This window comes from Pimephales promelas, chromosome 10, assembly GCF_988280905.1.
Source record: "Pimephales promelas chromosome 10, fPimPro1.hap1.1, whole genome shotgun sequence".
Classification (NCBI taxonomy): domain Eukaryota; kingdom Metazoa; phylum Chordata; class Actinopteri; order Cypriniformes; family Leuciscidae; genus Pimephales; species Pimephales promelas.
This window is the reverse complement of record NC_142778.1, coordinates 35,878,341-35,897,515: the sequence shown is the minus strand read 5'-3', so window position 1 is coordinate 35,897,515 and position 19,175 is coordinate 35,878,341. Positions and strand designations below refer to the sequence as shown.

At 37.0% G+C, this 19,175-nt stretch overlaps 3 protein-coding genes across 4 annotated transcripts; 2 read left to right on the top strand and 1 right to left on the bottom strand.

The window, feature by feature from the left end:
* Window positions 1-501: 501 nt before the first annotated feature.
* On the top strand, window positions 502-8,496 carry pygo1 (pygopus family PHD finger 1). 2 transcript variants are annotated; one of them, XM_039684173.2, is made up of 4 exons: window positions 502-705; window positions 1,610-1,686; window positions 2,713-3,692; window positions 6,375-8,496. In XM_039684173.2, exons 1-4 carry the CDS (start codon window positions 657-659, stop codon window positions 6,397-6,399), a joined length of 1,131 nt encoding a protein of 376 aa, XP_039540107.2. In that variant the 5' UTR covers window positions 502-656; the 3' UTR covers window positions 6,400-8,496. The 2 variants fall into 2 exon arrangements, with proteins under 2 accessions (XP_039540107.2, XP_088972675.1); XM_089116549.1 differs by having other exon boundaries at window positions 2,713-8,496.
* A 93-nt stretch (window positions 8,497-8,589) lies between these two features.
* dnaaf4 (dynein axonemal assembly factor 4) lies at window positions 8,590-14,518 on the top strand. The gene is made up of 9 exons (XM_089116548.1): window positions 8,590-9,228; window positions 9,343-9,490; window positions 10,145-10,275; window positions 10,713-10,950; window positions 11,050-11,180; window positions 12,437-12,546; window positions 13,011-13,164; window positions 13,241-13,346; window positions 13,893-14,518. The coding sequence occupies exons 1-9, from the start codon at window positions 9,106-9,108 to the stop codon at window positions 14,006-14,008; spliced, it is 1,257 nt and encodes a 418-aa protein (XP_088972674.1). The 5' UTR covers window positions 8,590-9,105; the 3' UTR covers window positions 14,009-14,518.
* Window positions 14,519-16,165: 1,647 nt separating this feature from the next.
* On the bottom strand, window positions 16,166-19,147 carry LOC120487786 (uncharacterized). Its single transcript, XM_039684174.2, has 3 exons — window positions 18,952-19,147; window positions 17,103-17,732; window positions 16,166-16,353 (listed from the first exon to the last, which is right to left on the bottom strand). Exon 2 carries the CDS (start codon window positions 17,719-17,721, stop codon window positions 17,134-17,136), a length of 588 nt encoding a protein of 195 aa, XP_039540108.2. The 5' UTR covers window positions 17,722-17,732; window positions 18,952-19,147; the 3' UTR covers window positions 16,166-16,353; window positions 17,103-17,133.
* Between the last annotated feature and the right edge of the window lie 28 nt (window positions 19,148-19,175).

The window sequence follows — 19,175 nt, the reverse complement described above, 5'->3', positions numbered from 1 at the left end:
GTGCAGTTTTCCTGCTCGCGGAATTAACGAAACTACTATGGCGAAGGCCTTTGAATATAAATGAGGCCGAGCTGACGTTAACTATGACGTCCTCTTTAATATTAATGAGCTCTGAGACCGTTGCGGAAGTGTGTCCCAAATGACGCACTATACACTTGTATAACGACTTCTATGCACTTATACACAATTTACTTATGCACTTTGCACTCAACACAGTGCAGTGTATAGGCTAAGGTTATTTTGTCATTCAACATTACATCGGTTAATTAAGTGCATCATCCGGGTATTTAAAGTATACTTTTTCCATTTGTAATTTTCAGTGAACACTAGTTGAACTATTTATATTACAAAACAGTACGCATAAGTTCGCGAATTGGGATGCATCATTCATGCACCTTTTGTCTTATCAATATTAAATAGATTTCGACGACGTCATTGCTACACTTCAAATGGCGACGGTTGACAGCTCATGAATATTAATAGTGAAACCTTCGCCATAGTAAGAATAGCACAACACCGGTCGCGCACGGAGCGTCGCCGCCGCCGTGATAGCAGCGAAACGGGGGAAGAACGAGACGAGTTGACTGACTACAATCACTCTTTCTGACATCAAAGTTGCGCCATTTTCCCGTTTGAGTCATGTGAGGGAGCTTGTAATGTCCACAGAGCAGGATAAAGATTCATTCTCTCTAAAACGAAACCGAGGTAACGTGGATTTTCCGTGTTTTATAGGCTTTGATTCGGTGTCGGTGGTAATTGCCGGAGCGACAGCAGAGGTCGGCCTTCAGGCCTTTGGGGAAGAACAGAAAAGTAGACTGCGACATATTTAGATATGCATGCTTCCGAGAAGGAAACATGCCAGGCCTCAAAGTGAAGGCTGTCAGATGAACGCTACTTTACTGGGAGTTTTGGGGAAGTTTGATAAGCAATTCGAGAGAAATCATAAATCCACTTTTATTTATTACACGCACATCAATAGAGCATGCAACAGTAAAACTGGCAATGACATGTCTATGAAGTAACATTAAAAAGCAAAAATCACAAAAGTTAAAAGTTACAAGAAGGTAGTGAAAATGATAGCAATGGTTAGCCTACATCATTATCATTATGGTTTATTATGATTTATTTTTTGAAAATGTCACCCAATTAGTTTTTAAAGTCTAACGAAACATGTTAATGTAATGTTGGTGTAAGACTGTAACACTTTATTTTACAGTGTCAGTGTCATACATGTAGTCACTATAACCAAACCTCAATCCTGCTCTAACCCTATAGTAAGTACATGTAGTTACTTAATATTACTCCATACTTAAATGTATAATTACACTTATAAATTTAAGTACTGAGTAATATTACTTTAAAACATGTTCTTACCATAGACTTATGGTCAGGAGTAGGGTTTAGTTGCATGTAATTGTGCATCATTTATAGTTATTACTCTACACTGTAAAATAAAGTGTAACCACCGATCAAACTGTCCATCAAGCCTTCATACGGGGAGTCGGGGACCTTATGTCACAAGAACAGTGCTATAGACAAAATATGTATTGGATTGACTTTAAACATTTTAGAGGATGATTTTATTTGAACTCACTTTATGACTTTACAGGAGCTGAAGGTGGGCTGGAGGGTTTAGGAGGCTTACTGGGAATCCCTGATAAAAAGAGACGCAAGTCGAGCACACAGGTACTGTATGAAACTCTTTTCAAGTGAAGTCAGGCATCTTTGCTTCCAGAACTACGTTTCCCTTTTAAACGTTTGGGGCCAGGGAGATTTTTTAAACAAAATTTATCAAGGATGCATTAAATTGATCAACAGTGACACTAAAGACATTTATAATGTTAGAAAAGACATGCTGTTCTTTTCAACTTTCTGTTCGTTCAAGAATCCTGAAAAAATGATTAAGCGGTTTTCAACATTTTACAAAAATCAATGTTCTTGAGCATCAAATCATCATATTAGAGTGATTTCTGAAGGATCATGTGACACTGAAGACTGGAGTAATGATGCTGAACATTCAGCTTTGATTACAGGAATAAATTACCAAAGTGTAATTTTATAATATTTCACAATATTACTTTTTTTTACTGTATTTTTAATCAAATAAATGCAGACACTGAAGACTGGAGTAATGACGCTGAAAATTAAGCTTTGATCACAGGAATAAACGTCTCAGGTTACGACTGTAACCATAGTTCCCTGAGAGAAGGAACGAGACTGTGCGTCAATGGCGCTTTTGGGAACGCCCCCAGCGTCATTAACGCATCACGAGTTCCCTCGAAAGGGAACGTCTCAGGTTACGACTGTAACCATAGTTCCCTGAGAAAGGGAATGAGACGATGCATCAATGACGCCGGGGGCTTTCCCAAAAGTGTCATTGACGCATCACGAGTTCCTTTTGAAAGGGAATTACAGTTTACTATATGTTCACATAGAAAACTGCTGTTTTAAAATGTAATAATTTCACTGTTTTTACTGTATGTTTGATCAAATAAATGCAGCCTTGGTGAGCAGAAGAGACTCAAAAACATTTAAAAAACTTTCCAACCCCTATTTTTTGAAGTAGCTTTTCATGGGCATTTCATGGTCTCGATGTGTTTAGCAACATCTAGAAGAACAGCATATATCTGTAAATATGGAGCTCTTTGTCAGTGTGCATCAGAGGTTTTGATTCATATTCAGAAGTGAAAATAAAAGTCTCTTTCTCGACAGGTGCCGTCCTTCTCTCCCCTGTCTGAATATGCTCCTCCACCAAACACCAGCTCAGATCACCTAATTGCTGCCAATCCTTTCGATGACAATTACAACTCGCCATCTCTGAAGCCGCTGCCTCCTGCTAACCCTTATTTTGGCCACTCGCATTACCCAGGGTTTAGTGGCTATGGGCCGCCCAGGATGGCCCCCCAAATGCCCCAAAGGATGCCTTCTCCCTACGGACCTCCTTACCAGATGCGAAACCAGCCCGGGGTTTTCAACCGTGTACCGGGATTTACCTACGGTCATGCGGAGAACCCGCATTACGGGCAGGCGTTTGGTGGCGGAAACAACAACCGCATCCACTTCAGATCAGAGCATGTCAATCAGATCCCACTTCAAAATCTCAACCAAAGCGGGAGTCCTGAAGTTGCTCCGGGTTTCGGTCCAGCTCGGGATATGAGCCCAAACCTAAATAACTTCACCAAGTCCGGCTCACCAGCGCCTAAACAGGACCCGAGTGAAGCCGTGAGCAATAACGCCACGCAGAACCCCTCGCCACGCAAGCAGAGTCAAAACTGTGAAGAGAACAATCCTCAGGACAACACGCCGGAGCCGAAGACGAAGGGCCGAGCGAGCGGACAGGACGGGGGAGCGGGAAAACTCAACGGCGTCAGTCACGCACGCAGAACCGGAGCTTCGACCAATAATAAAGTCTTGAACAGAAGGAGGACGTCCTCATCATCCGAGCCCGTCTTCCCGTGCGGGATATGCCTGAGCGAGGTCAACGATGACCAAGAGGCCATTCTGTGCGAGGCCTCGTGTCAGAAATGGTTCCACAGAGTCTGCACAGGGATGACGGAGACGGCGTATAACCTGCTGACGGCGGAGATGTCTGCGGTCTGGGGCTGCGACTCCTGCATGGAGGACAGCGGAGCGCAGCTGCGGAAAACCAGAGAGGTGTCCGGGACGCCTTCTGTGACCGGAGACGGACAGGCGTGAGTGAGACTGAACTGAGACTTCTGTTTGAACTGGGTTCCCAAGTTCTTTGGGCTCCCAAAATAAAAGTTCTGTTAGAATTTACTCGTCTTCCTTTTTAGGGGATGCACCGATATGAACATTTGGGCCGATACAGATAACCAATAATTCTTTATATTTGAGTGCCGATAACCGATATATTGGCCGTTAAATCTAAATTCAAATTTTTATATTATTTGTGAAAGTCTCACCAGTAAAATTAATATCCCAAACACACAATTATAATGTTCTCACTGTAATTTTACGAACCGATATAAACATTTGGGCCGATACAGATAACCAATAATTCTTTATATTTGAGTGCCGATAACCGATATATTGGCCGTTAAATCTAAATTCAAATTTTTATATTATTTGTGAAAGTCTCACCAGTAAAATTCATATCCCAAACACACAATTATAATGTTCTCACTGTAATTTTACGAACCGATATCAACATTTTGGGCGATACCGATAACCGGTAATTCTTAATATTTGAGTGCCGATAACCGATATATTGGCCGTTAAATCTAAATTCAAATTTTTATATAATTTGTGAAAGTCTCACCAGTAAAATTCATGTCCCAAACACACAATTATAATGTTCTCACTGTAATTTTACGAACCGATATGAACATTTTGGCCGATGCCGATAACTCTTTATATTTGAGTGCCGATAACCGATATATTGCCCATTAAATCTAAATTCAAATTTTTATATAATTTATGAAAGTCTCACCAGTAAAATTCATGTCCCAAACACACAATTATAATGTTCTTCTCACTGTAATTTTACGAACCGATATGAACATTTTGGCCGATGCCGATAACCGATAACTCTTTATATTTGAAAGCCGATAACCGATATATTGGCCGATAAATCTAAACACAAATTTTTATATAATTTGTGAAAGTCTCACCAGTAAAAGTCATGTCCCAAACACACAATTATAATGTTCTCACTGTAATTTTATGAACCGATATGAACATTTTGGCCGATGACCGATAACTCTTTATATTTGAGTGCCGATAACCGATATATTGGCCGTTAAATCTAAATTCAAATTTTTATATTATTTGTGAAAGTCTCACCAGTAAAATTCATATCCCAAACACACAATTATAATGTTCTCACTGTAATTTTACGAACCGATATCAACATTTTGGGCGATACCGATAACCGGTAATTCTTTATATTTGAGTGCCGATAACCGATATATTGGCCATTAAATCTAAATTCAAATTTTTCTATAATTTATGAAAGTCTCACCAGTAAAATTCATGTCCCAAACACACAATTATAATGTTCTCACTGTAATTTTACGAACCGATATCAACATTTTGGCCGATGCCGATAACCAATAACTCTTTATATTTGAAAGCCGATAACCGATATATTGGCCGATAAATCTAAACACAAATTTTTATATAATTTGTGAAAGTCTCACCAGTAAAAGTCATGTCCCAAACACACAATTATAATGTTCTCACTGTAATTTTATGAACCGATATGAACATTTTGGCCGATCACCGATAACTCTTTATATTTGAGTGCCGATAACCGATATATTGCCCATTAAATCTAAATTCAAATTTTTATATTATTTGTGAAAGTCTCACCAGTAAAATTCATGTCCCAAACACACAATTATAATGTTCTCACTGTAATTTTACGAACCGATATGAACATTTTGGCCGATGCCGATAACCGATAACTCTTTATATTTGAAAGCCGATAACCGATATATTGGCCGATAAATCTAAATACAAATTTTTATATCATTTTTGAAAATCTCACCAGTAAAAGTCATGTCCCAAACACACAATTATAATGTTCTCACTGTAATTTTACGAACCGATATGAACATTTTGGCCGATACCAATAACCGGTAATTCTTAATATTTGAGTGCCGATAACCGATATATTGGCCGTTAAATCTAAATTCAAATTTTTATATAATTTGTGAAAGTCTCACCAGTAAAAGTCATGTCCCAAACACACAATTATAATGTTCTCACTGTAATTTTATGAACCGATATGAACATTTTGGCAGATGACCGATAACTCTTTATATTTGAGTGCCGATAACCGATATATTGGCCGATAAATCTAAATACAAATTTTTATATCATTTTTGAAAGTCTCACCAGTAAAAGTCATGTCCCAAACACACAGTTATAATGTTCTCACTGTAATTTTACGAACCGATATGAACATTTTGGCCGATACCGATAACCGGTAATTCTTTATATTTGAGTGTCGATAACCGATATATTGGCCGTTAAATCTAAATACAAATTTTTCATATAATTTGTGAAAGTCTCACCAGTAAAAGTCATGTCCCAAACACACAATTATAATGTTCTCACTGTAATTTTATGAAGCCGATATGACGCGTTGCACTTAATTGTATTTTCCTTTTAAAAGTGATTCTAATCATATTTCAATCAATTCGAAATCATTGTTGAACAGTGCGCATCTGAAGTGTCTCAGCTGCAGGAAATAATACATTACTGGTCGTTTTTTAATATATCGGCCAAATTTTCTTATCGGCCCAACAATGATAACATTAAAAATGGACATATATCGGCTGATACCGACATGGTGGCTGATATATCGCTATTGTTAAAAATGAACCTATTTCCTTTTTTTTTTTTTTCAGTGAATCACAAAGGAGAAAGTCATAGGGGAACATCTCGAAGGTTATTAAATTATTTGAAATCATTTTTGAAATATACACTACTGTACAAATTTTGGGGGTATGTTTCTGTCAGAAGTTTCTTCTGCTCACCAAGGCTGCATTTATTTGATTATAAAAATACAGTAAAAAAAAAATATATATATATATATTACAATTTCAAATATCTGTTTTCTATGTGAATATATGTTAAAATATAATTTATTCCTGTGATCAAAGCTGAATTTTCAGCATCTTTACTTCAGTCTTCAGAGTCACATGATCCTTCAGAAATCACTCTAATATGATGATCTGATGCTCAAGAAACATATATGATTATTATCAGTGTTGAAAACAGCTCAAAAGATCAACATTTGATCGAAACTCAAATATTTTGTTACATTATAAATGTCACTTTTGATTAATTTAATATGTCCTTGCTGAATAAAACTATTATATCTTTCGAAAGAAAAGAAAATCGTACTAACCCCAGTCTTTTGAACAGTAGTGTAATTGTTTTGGACTGAATTTGTGTAGACGTCTTATGTCTCTAATGCCTGTGCTTATCTTCGTTTCAGTGATTGTTCACGCTCAGACGTCTTCCTCTGATTAATGTGTGAAAAAACTGTCATTTAATGTCTGAGTTTTACAACTGCAACTCTAACAGTCAGATTTCAGGTTTCACAAGCAGCATTTTATTAATCCAGAAAGATCTTCTACTGTTAAATCTAAACTCGAGCAATACGTGATTTTGTAGATGCTGATCATTTAATAATTATCATGATTGGGCCTTTCCCATTGAATGAAGCTGAAGAAAATTTACTGTAGCATTTTTTCTGATGAGAATCATCACGCGTCTTGTTTCACTTTAGCGGCATGTAGTTTAGCAATATTACTGGTTGTGATGGGTTTTGCTTGGCAATATTCCTTCTTATTACTGTATACCAGCTTGGCTCTTTGATTGTTTTATGATCAAATGAAGTGAAAATCTTGAGAGCCAGAGAACAAGTTGACATTTGGACACAAACTTTGGATGCACTTGATGATACTTTTGTAAGTTTTGTTATTGGACGCTTTCTTTACTGGGTTGATTGACTTTTTTATTTTGGCCAAAACTGAGGAGGATTTGTTACTTGAAGGCCTTATTTCCGGGCATGATGCATTACATAGCACAAAACATATATTTATATTGACAAAAATACTTTGTGCATCAGTCCTTTTAACCAGTTATCTCCCAAAATTATCTTGATTTAATGATGCAGTGGTTATTGGTGAATCTCACGAATTATGTGCAGGTCACGAAATAGATAAATAAGAAATTATATTTTGCTTAACGAAAATTAAGATTGTAATACTGTATGATGATGGTAAGTGCTTTTGAGAATCATGAGAATTAGAAGAAACTCTAAAAAGTAAATGTCTAGAAATGTTTTTTTTTTTTTTTAGATTTGCCCATAATCTCAAATGCATTCTTTTTATTTTGGACTTTTTTTAATTTATAAAAGTTTTATGATGCAGTGACATTCATGTTGACCTCAGTTTGGATAACATATTGTTTTGCATGCGTTACTCCTCAGAGGATGTTGTCTTGCATTGACCTGGGAAACATTTTGGCATCGTGAATGTAAACTTCATGCAACTAGTGCTGATCTGACTTCAATTGATTTGTGCAGTAATAATGTGTCTATAAAGACAAAATAATGTAGAAACAATTTTTGTATAAATGGCCAGATTTGACTGTTGACCCCTGGTGCCTTAAATGTGTTTTAATAGATACGTAGATCTTGAGCTGATGGCATTGTGCAGTGAATCATTTACCCAATTATCAATATGAGATGAGAATATTTGAATGGAACTTATTTTATAACGGGACAATGAATGTATGTAGCCAACAATAAACAATATGAAGTGTATAGATTTGTGGCATCCTCAAAACCGAGCTGGCACAGCACATACATTTTATTGAATGTAATTTAAAGTTCTCTTGTGTGTTATGAAAAAAGAGAATAGAAAATTGTTAAATAGAAAAACCTTGGAAAAGCCATTATTCAAATGTGTTATTTGAACTGTGTTTAATAAAACTGATTTTACAAAGAATTTTCCCCAATGCAGACAATTTTACTGAGTTTTGAATTATGTTTTTATCTAAAACATGTGATAATGTTAACATGTCTCACAGTAGCAAATTATTATGCACAGAGTATGACCCAACATAAAATGAGTTGTGACAGAAATGGAAATATTCTGTCTACTTTATTTCATGTATGATTAGGTATGATAAAGATTGATTTTGAGGGGAAACGCCGAGAAACAAAGATGCCTCAACATTGGTCGTGATTGTGAAACTGCTGAGATTTAAATTCCCGAAGAAATAGCATACCATTGTGTTGGTTTGTGTTTTATGTGTTATCCAATATTATAGGGTTTTACAATGGTAATTTTTTAATGTCATGTTTTGTCTTTTAATGTCATGTTTTTTCTGTTAGTTTAGCAAAATCCTCTGCTCAAGTCTTTTCCAAATATTCATACATGTGTCGGTCTCTGCAACTCGCTTGCTCTCGATTGTTCACAGAAAGGCTTTGACCGTTCCAATATGGCGGACGGCGAAAGCGACTGGTGGAAACCGAAATGACAGACCGCATCGACCGCCCCTTGGCAACCTTAGCCACGTCGTAGCAACCAGTGTTTACGTGTCGCTCAGGATAGTCAGTTAGACATGCCGCTGATAGTGAGAGACCACACATGGACACAAAACCAGAACACAGTTTACATCAGCGTCCCTTTAAAAGGAGTGAAGACCACAAACGTCCATGTCATCTGCACGGATGAGTATCTGAAGGTCAGCATTACATAGAATGTGTAACTTTAACGTGCCATAGTCATGATATGTGTGACTGGAGAAACACGCGACGGTATCATTCACTTGATTCGTGTGTTTTGAACTGTTGTACAGGTGAGCTTCCCCCCGTTTCTGCTCGAAGTTTTCTTATTTGAGTCAATAAATGAGGAGAAAAGTGAAGCCAGGATTGGAAACGGCGTTGCTGTTTTCACACTGCAGAAGAGGAGAGATGCATTCTGGGAGCAGCTCTTTACAAACATTGGTTGGAGATCTTTCATTCATTAACGTTACATAGAATTATACTCCACTAGTAAACTTCTTTTAATACTAAAAATAAAAAAGTGTACTTTTTATGTACTTCTCAGAAATATACTTAAAAGTACACTTACAGTACGTATAGCCTACTTGACTTTACTGACAGAAAGTCTAAGTATACTTGGCCTATAGTGTAAGAAGTTACTCAATCTTTTGATCGAGATACGCTTTGATAAAATATAAATGAAGTATTCTAAGTATACTTGGCTATTTTTTTTGGGCTATTTTATGAACTATTTTTTTTCACATAGTTTTACACACTGTCTTACATTGTTTGAAAATATTAATTCATAATCAAAACAGATATTTTCCTAATTCTGAGCATGTGAATATTTTTAAAAGCAGACATTTATTTTGTGTATTGTATGTTTAGCTATTCATACAACAAAGATATTAGTAGTAGCCTAGTATAATAAGTAGTATTGTATGTAGTATTTGAATAGTACATTGATTTTAGTGTACTTACTACATAAAGTATTCTTAAAATATACTTGAACTTTACTTAGGTACTTAATAAAATGAACTTGAAGTATACTTTTTTTTTATGGGGTTGTATTTGAGACATACACTTATTATAAAAGCGTATATTTTTGTTCCACAGATAAAGAGAAACAGAAGGAGATTAGAGAACGAGCAATTCTCAAAGTTCAGGAGAAAGAAGCAGAAAAGTCTAAAGCCAAAGCCTCCAGGATTCAGCAGGAGAAGAAATATGCGCTGGAAACCATGATGAAGGTCGAGATTCAGTTTTGCTCTCAGATTTACTGATTTTACGGCTTTCTTGATATGTCAGAATATACAGTTCCAGTGTTTAACTTAACTTCATTTTAATCTTATTTTATATTTTGCATAAAGAATTATTAAATCAATGATAAATGAAGATTCATTTCATGCACATTCCCCCCTAATTATGATTCTCATTAAATTATTAATACTGTACTACAATGATAGGCAGTGTGAGTTTGTCTTTTGTTTAATAATCATAATAAATTATTAAAGGATGCACAACAAATACTACCAGTATGTATAAATTATTGATTTAGTGTACTTTTTATCTACCCTATTTTGAATGAATGCATATATGCAGTTTATTTTCTGTATATGATTTTGCACAGAGCTTTTTCTCATGTAAATGGTAATGTAGTTCACTGAATTCTCTGGCTGTGTTTCAGCTTGAGGACGAGGAGCGGGACAGGATCCAGAAGATGAAGGATGAAGAGTGTGCGAGAGCCACGGCCGAACTGGATTTCTGGAGAGAAACACAGAGAAAAACCGCAGAAGAAAAGGAGAACCGGCAAATGCTGCAAGGATCCGGCAAGCACGACAACAAACCGGTTTATCAGAAAACAGAGCGTGCAAACGTTCCACCTGCGATCACACCACTGCACAATCACAGCAACACTACATCTGGTGAGAACGTTACACTGTTCTTCTCAGGCGCTGTCGTGATGTTTGGCTCTTCGTATCAGAAAGCAGAAGTCACAATATAGTTGCCATATTTCTTGCTAGGGCAGAGAAGCATCAAACCGAAGCCAAAAGATCTGCCTGTTCCCAGATCAGCTGGCTGTATTAAGATCAGCTTCACTCCACGAGTGTTTCCCACCGCGCTCAGAGAGTCTCGCGTCCCGGAGGAGGAAGAGGTCAGATCTGCTTTAAACACAGAGATTAGCACTACATCCATTTAGTAATGTTGAGGATCACACACATTAGGGACCAACGATATATCGGCCACCATGACGGTATCGGCCAATATTGATTCATTCTTAAAGGAGTAGTTCAAGATGTCCATGTCTTTCTTTCTTCAGTCGAAAAGAAATCAAGGTTTTTGGTGAAAACATTCCAGGATTTTCTCCATATAATGGACTTCAATGGGGTCCAAATGAGAGTTTCAGTACAAACTGCAAACTGTTCAAAGGGCTTTAAACGATTCCAGATGATGAATAAGGGTCTTATCAAGTGAAATGATCGCTCATTTAAAAAAAAAAACAACCACAAAGTTTAAGTTTTATAAGCTCAAATGTTCGCCTTGCTCTGTTCTGTGAAGCTCGTTTGTGACTCTCCTGTTCGAACTCATTTATCAAAAATGAACGAATCTTTTTTCGCGTCATTTGGTTCTTTCCACGAACAAAATGAATGAGTTGACTCGGGAAAAGATTCGTTCATTTTGATAAATGAGTTCGAACAGGAGAGTCACGAATGCGCATCACAGAACAGCATTTGAGCTTATAAAACTTAAACTTTGTTATTTATTTATTAAATAAGCGATCTTTTTGCTTGATAAGACCCATATTCATCGCCTGGAATCATTTAAAGCCCTTTGAATAGTTTGCAGTTAGCACTGAAACTCTCGTTTGGACCTTGAACCGTTTGGACCCCATTGAAGTCCATTTTTTGGAGAAAATCTTGGAATGTTTTCATCAAAAACCTTAATTTCTTTTCAACTGAAGAAATAATGACATGGACATCTTGGATAACATGGGGGTGAGTAAATTTAATTATCAGCAAAAGTTTTTTCAAAAGTGAACTACTCCTTTAATGTTATCGTTATCGGCCTGATAAGAAAATTTGGCCGATATATTAAAGCCAATAAATGATGGATTATTTGCTTCAGCTGAGAGACTTCAGATGCACACTGTCCAACATGATGCTTTTGAATTGCTTGAAATATGATTGTAAAAAAGGAAAAATACAGTTCAGTGCATGTGAAGCAAGTCTGTCATATAAGCAACATAAAATTGTAATGAAAACATGATAATTGTGTGTTTGGGACATGGCTTTTGTAATGAGGCTCTTAAAAATTATATCAACAATCAGTTTTTAGTATCGGCCAAAATTTTCATATCGATGCATCCCTAATACGCATATCATATCCGTGTGTGTGTGTGTGTGTGAGCAGTGGTTGAAGAAGCAGGCGGAGGCCAGGAGAGCAGTGGACACGGATCTGGCTGAGCTGGAAGACCTGAACGAGGAAGAGAGAAACCCAGACTGGCTGAAGGAGAAGGGCAAGTGAGTTTCACAGGTCACACTCAGAGGGGTCACAGACCAAACAGATCATAAATCAACATATAATTGTCTTCAATCAGTTTATTTGCTTTTATATATACACTACTGATCACAAGTTTAGAGTCAGTAAGATGATGCACTCATAAGAAGTCACCAAGGCTTAATTTATTTGATAGAAAAAATACATAAAAACAGTGAAATATTATTACTGTTCAAAAGAACTGTTCTCAATTGTAATATATAGTAAAGTGTAATGTATTCCTGTGATCAAAGCTGAATGTTTATCATCATTACTCCAGTGTCACATGATCCTTCGGAAATTACTCTAATATGATGATTTGATGCTCAAGAAACATTTATAATTATTATAAATGTTGAATTGTTTTCAAGTTATTTGAGTTATTTGTTTTAAAGAAATATAGTTTTAAATACCACAATCACCTACTTTGTCTTTTCTGTTTTTGCAGTAAATTGTTCATGGCAGGAAACTTCCAGGCCGCTGTCAACGCCTATAATCTCGGCATAAAGCTCAACCGGAAGATCCCGGCTTTATTTTCTAATCGAGCGGCCTGTCATCTCAAACTGAGAAATCTGCACAAAGCCATTGAGGACAGCTCTCAGGTCAGTTTTTCCTCTTTTAAATGACATATTCTTCATAGACAGCTTCATAGGACTGATTTGGCTCACTCTTTCTCAGGCGCTTGAGCTGCTGACGCCTGCGGTCGCTGCGAACGCTGCTGCTCGACTGAAGGCTCACGTGAGGCGAGGAACAGCGTTCTGTGAGCTTCAGCTCTATGTGGAAGGTACTGGAGCATATTCTGCTTTTTCTGTTCATATCTCTGCAGTCATAAACATACTGTTACCTATGTAAATGTGTGATAAATCTATGCACTGAAATCACTTTGAGCAGCTGATAGAGAAAAAAAATCTGAATTTAAATGACGGATTCCAGTCATTTCATGGCCTCTGTTCATGATGATAGTAGAGTCTGTTCAGTGCTGTCCAAAGTAATTTGCACATCCATCATTAATTACACTATTCAGATGAACAAAATATGATCTCTGATATCAGAATAAATCTTAATCAAAATAAGACTTCACTTATATACACATGTAAATTAGAGCATTCTGGGTTCTCTGTACTTCTCAGAATTTTACATACATTTATTTTGAAGTAAAATCTTTAAAAAAATTACTTTTAGGTTATGGAAATTTATCTTTTAAAGATTTTAGTTCAAATTAAATTTAAATTCTGCATCCTTTTTGCAAATTTAATTCAAACTCAGGATTTAAATTTAGAAATGCATTCTTAATTTTTTGCATAAACTTAAACCAATCTGATATTTTTAGGTCTTCTGGATTATCAAGCGGCTCTAGAAATCGACCCACGAAATGAAGCCCTGCGAACTGATACAGACAAGATTCGGGAGATCATACAGGGCAGCACGTCTCCATCCAGCTCCTGAACATCCACGATTATCGGTGCAGTTCTAATCAATGCACAAATCTACATTAACATGTTGTTTTTAATATGAAACCACACAGAAAGACTGGTTAGCCCAAAGAAATGGTTTTATTCACACTCATAATTTTGACAATCTTCCCAATAACTGTTTATTGCAACAAATATGCACAATACTGGACATAATTTGCTGTATATAACAACAAAACAAGACCTTAATCTCGAGTTAATAGTCTATGGATGCAAATGAAAAGTATATTAGTAACTGATAGATACATAATATGAAGAAAATTAAAAGAAAAAGAAGAAATTTTTCTTATACAAAAAATGATACCATCTCGTATATTCAGTCTCTGCACACTAAATGTTTTTCATTTCATTAGAAGACGCAACAGAATAACCATACGCACTATTATAGTGATGCAAACTTTAACAAAGTAGCTTTATAGTAAAAATAGGAAATTAAAGTACGGTAACATTGTTTAGGCTTTACAGCAGCTCTAGAATAAAGTTATTGTCCTGCAAAAGCAAAGCAAAAAGCAAAGTTTTGATTGATTCACTTTGTTGCAAAGATCATTTGTTATTAACTTAGTATGCTAACACACCATTCTACAGAAAACACTTAATTAGTTCAAGTTTAACTGTCTTGCATAGTGTATAAGCGTGCTATTTAAGTGCACTGGGAACATCTGTTGTTCATTATATTTAAGGGCTTTTCTAGATTCAAATGTATGTGTGGAGAAGATCTAGCCGGCCGCATTTGGACTTGTTATACGATGTTTTCTATATGATGTAATGTATGCTCCTATTGGCTAAAGCCAAAGACTCCTCTCATATTCTTACTATATATATTCTATACCCAGGATCAGGGCTGATTTTATTAAATTGCTAATAAAGGCTTAAAGGTTAGTTCACCCAAAAATGAAAATTAAGTCATTAATTACTCACCCCCATGCTGTTCCAACCCCGTAAAACCTTCGTTCATCTTCGGAGCACAAATAAAGATATTTTTGATTGAATCTGAGAGCTGGATCAGTCCTACATAGACTGCCTAAGGGACTGGCTCTTGACGGCCCATAAAGTCATTAAAGAACAGGTTTAAATATTCCATGTGCCTACAGCGGCTCAATTATAAGTTTATCAAGCGACGAGACTACTTTTTGTGCGAAAAAAACATAAATAACGACTTTTTTCCACTATTCCATTACTTCCTTATGGGCGCATGCGCGAGAACTGAGACGAGGACGTTCTCATTCGTCTACTTCTTGTTACCGGCTGCTCACCGCTTAGGAGTATTACTGCCCCCTACCGTATAAAATGATGTGCTGGAAGCGCAAAACTTTCTGTTTTCAAGCAGAGGAAGATGCGCGCTGTACATACGCTTTTCAATTAGCATATTTTCCGCACTATAAGGTGCACTTAAAAGCCTTTAATCTTCTCAAAAAACGACAGTGTTCCTTATAATCCGGAGCGCCTTATATATGGATCATCATTTTATACGGTAGGTGGCGGTAAAACTCCTAAGCGGTGAGCAGCCGGTAACAAGAAGTAGACGAATGAGAACGTCCTCGTCTCAGTTCTCGCGCATGCGCTCATAAGGAAGTAATGGAATAGTGGAAAAAAGTCGTTATTTCTGTTTTTTTCGCACAAAAAGTAGTCTCGTCGCTTGATAAACTTATAATTGAGCCGCTGTAGGCACATGGAATATTTAAACATTTTCTTTAATGACTTTATGAACCGTCAAGAGCCAGTCCCTTAGGCAGTCTATGTAGGACTGATCCAGCTCTCAGATTCAATCAAAAATATCTTTATTTGTGTCCCGAAGATGAACGAAGATCTTACGGGGTTGGAACAGCATGGGGGTGAGTAATTAATGACTTAATTTTCATTTTTGGGTGAACTAACCCTTTAATGAGGCACTTACAAATTAATTTAGTTCAGACGTACAGTATCGATCGATAGTGTTCAACTATTAAATGGTCTTGGGCTGCCGTCCTCTCTATAGATCAGGCCAATAACACAGTTTATAAGTTTCTTGTCATTTTGGTCCAGATCCGGTACATCGGGTGTAGAAGATGGCTGATCTAGATCCTTCCACACCTTCCAATGAATTTTCCTTGCTCTTGAAATCACCACCAAAATGGCCCTTTTGGAGACATCACGGAACTTCCCAGTTGGAGGAACCAGTGTGTTGTTGCAGAATCCATAATCATTCCAATTATCATTCTTCATATATAATTCAGAATGACTCAAAATCATCGCTTTTGGATCGCTTTCAAGAAACAACTTGTATGCCGTGTCCCACCACTCGTCACCCACGTCCTCATTTAAGCTTTTCCAATGTGCCATCTGTAGAAAAATAGGAAATAAGAACAAGTGTGCTAGTCAACAGTTTGCCTCCCCATGTTTTAATAACATTTAAAGGAGAAGTTCACTTTTAATAACTTCGGCTGATAATTTACTCATCCAAGATGTCCATGTCATTCTTTCCGAAAAGAAATTTTCGATGAAATCATTCTAGGATTTTTCTCAATATAATGCACTTCAATGGGAACCGAACGGTTCAAGGTCCAGGTTTCAGTGCAGCTTCAAACGACACCAGACGATGAGTAAGGGTCTTATCTAGCGAAACGATTGGTCATTTCTCCTGTTCAAACTCATTCATCAAAATGAACGAATCTTTTTTCAAGTCAATTCGTTATGAATGAACCAAATGACAGGAGAGTCACAAACGTGCATCACAGAACAGAGCAAGGCGAGCATTTGAGCTTATAAAACTTAAACTTTGTTATTTATTTATTAAATGAGTGATCGTTTCGCTTGATAAGACCCTTATTCATCGTCTGGAATCGTTTAAAGCCCTAGTTTGAAGCTGCACTGAAACTGTCTTTTGGACCTTGAACCGTTTGGTCCCCATTGAAGTCCATTATATGGAGAAAATCCTGGAATGTTTTCATCAAAAACCTTCATTTCTTTTCGACTGAAGAAAGAAAGACATGGACATCTTGGATGACATGGGGGCGAGTGCGGTATATTATGATTTGTGAAAGGTTTCAGGCGCTGAGAGCGTTCTGATTCGTGAAAGGCGAATGGCTCACGTGTGTGTGTTTTGTCTGCTGCACATTACTCTCAGTGGACGTGTGTGTTGTTTTGGTGAGCTCTGATCTGATGGTCCCGGAGGTGTTCTGCCCGCGAGTAGCGCTTCTCACACTGCGTGCACCGGTACGGTTTCTCCCCGGTGTGTGTCCGCATGTGTCTGACCAGCTGACCGTTTCTCCTGAAGCTCCGCTCGCACTGAGAGCAGTGGTGACGTCTCTCTGCCGCGTGTGTGAGCGTGTGGCTCTGCAGCTCCTCTGTGCTCTTGAAGCTCTTGTCACACTGAGAGCAGTGATGTGGCCTTTCTCCAGTGTGGATTCTCCAGTGGATTTCGAGTCTTCCCGGTCGTACGAAGCCCTTGCCGCACTGAGAGCAGTGATAAGGTCTGTCGTCGGTGTGTTTGCGTGCATGTTCGGACAGGTTCTCCTGTGATCTGAAGCACATGTCACAGTGCTGGCACTGGTAGGGCTTGTCTCCGGTGTGAATGCGCATGTGTCTCGTGAACCGTGTTTTCACACTGAAGCTCATCCCACACTTTGAGCAGTAATGAGGTTTGCGTGCTGAATTCTTTTTCAGTGTCTTCCTCCTTTTCTTCTCTTCTTCCTTTTTTTTATTAACCATGGTGAGCAATTCTACAAGTACAATATATATGTTCAATGCCATGAAATTTGATTTATTGCAGATTCATTTTAGAGAAAATGTAGATTATTATAATTATTATCATGAGTTCCAACAGATGTATAGTCTGATCAAAATTGTACTGTGAAACGTTTCACAAAACAGAATAGGGAAGTTAAGGACACGGAAAAGGGTTAAAGAGTTAGTTCACCCAAAAATGGAAGATAGGAAGATATTTGGAAGAATGTTTTAATCAAACAGATCTCATTCCCCATTGACTACCACTATGGTAGTCAATGGGGAATGAGATCTGTTTGATTAAAACATTCTTCCAAATATCTTCCTTTGTGTTCAGCAGAACAAATAAACACATAGAGGTTTGGAACAACTTGAGGGTGAGTAAATATTTCATTTCATTTTTGGGTGAACTAACCCTTTAACTAACAAAAATTGTACTGTGAAATATTTCGCAAATCAGAATAGTGAAGAAACTGAATCAGGAAAGCGTTAACGGAGTGTTTATGTTTGCATCTCCAATCACTCATTTTCTGTTTACTTGTGTGTGTGTGTGTGTGTGTGTGTGTATATATATATATATATACATATTAGGGCTGTGCAAAAGTTAATTGCGATTAATCGCATCCAAAATAAAAGTCTGTGTTTACATAATATATTTGTGTGTACTGTATATAATTATGTTGTATATATAAATACCTATGCATGCATGTATATATTGAAGAATTATTTGCGCTTAAATTCTGTATATATTTATAAATACATAATCTATATTATATAAATATTTTATATATGAATAACACATTTTCTTAAATATATACATACATGTGTGTGTGTTTATATATACAAAATAATTATATACAGCACACACAAATATATTATGTAAACACAGACTTTTATTTTGGATGCGATTAATCGCAATTAATTTTTGCACAGCCCTAATATATATATATGTTTAATGCCATAAAATTTGATTTATTGCAGATTAATTTTAAGTTACTTTCATTTTAAGTAACATCTGTAAGTTACTGTTAACAAGACATGTATGAGTTATAAGAGCAGTGCGCGTGATATTATTTGTATTTCTATGACAGGGCACTGGATTTATAGCGAAAATAAATCTGAATATCCAACCGCAAGTCTTTGAGCGAGGAGGTATTTGAATGCATCACTGGTACTAGTTATGCTTCAATCATAAATAATCAAGCAAACACTTACTGTTTATATAGGCTTTGCGATGTCCTGTGTATACACGGTTGCACTTGATGAACACTTTCAGACAGTTGATTTTGTTCTGAAAAGAGCAGAAAGTCGACGGCACACCCTGAAGAGTTTGTGTTTTGACGACGTTCGTGCAAAATGCGAACCAGATTTCTCGGCAGCTCGGCCAACCCGGAAGTGTGTTTGTGGAAACACCACACAAAACCGCCTCCTTGTGCCCT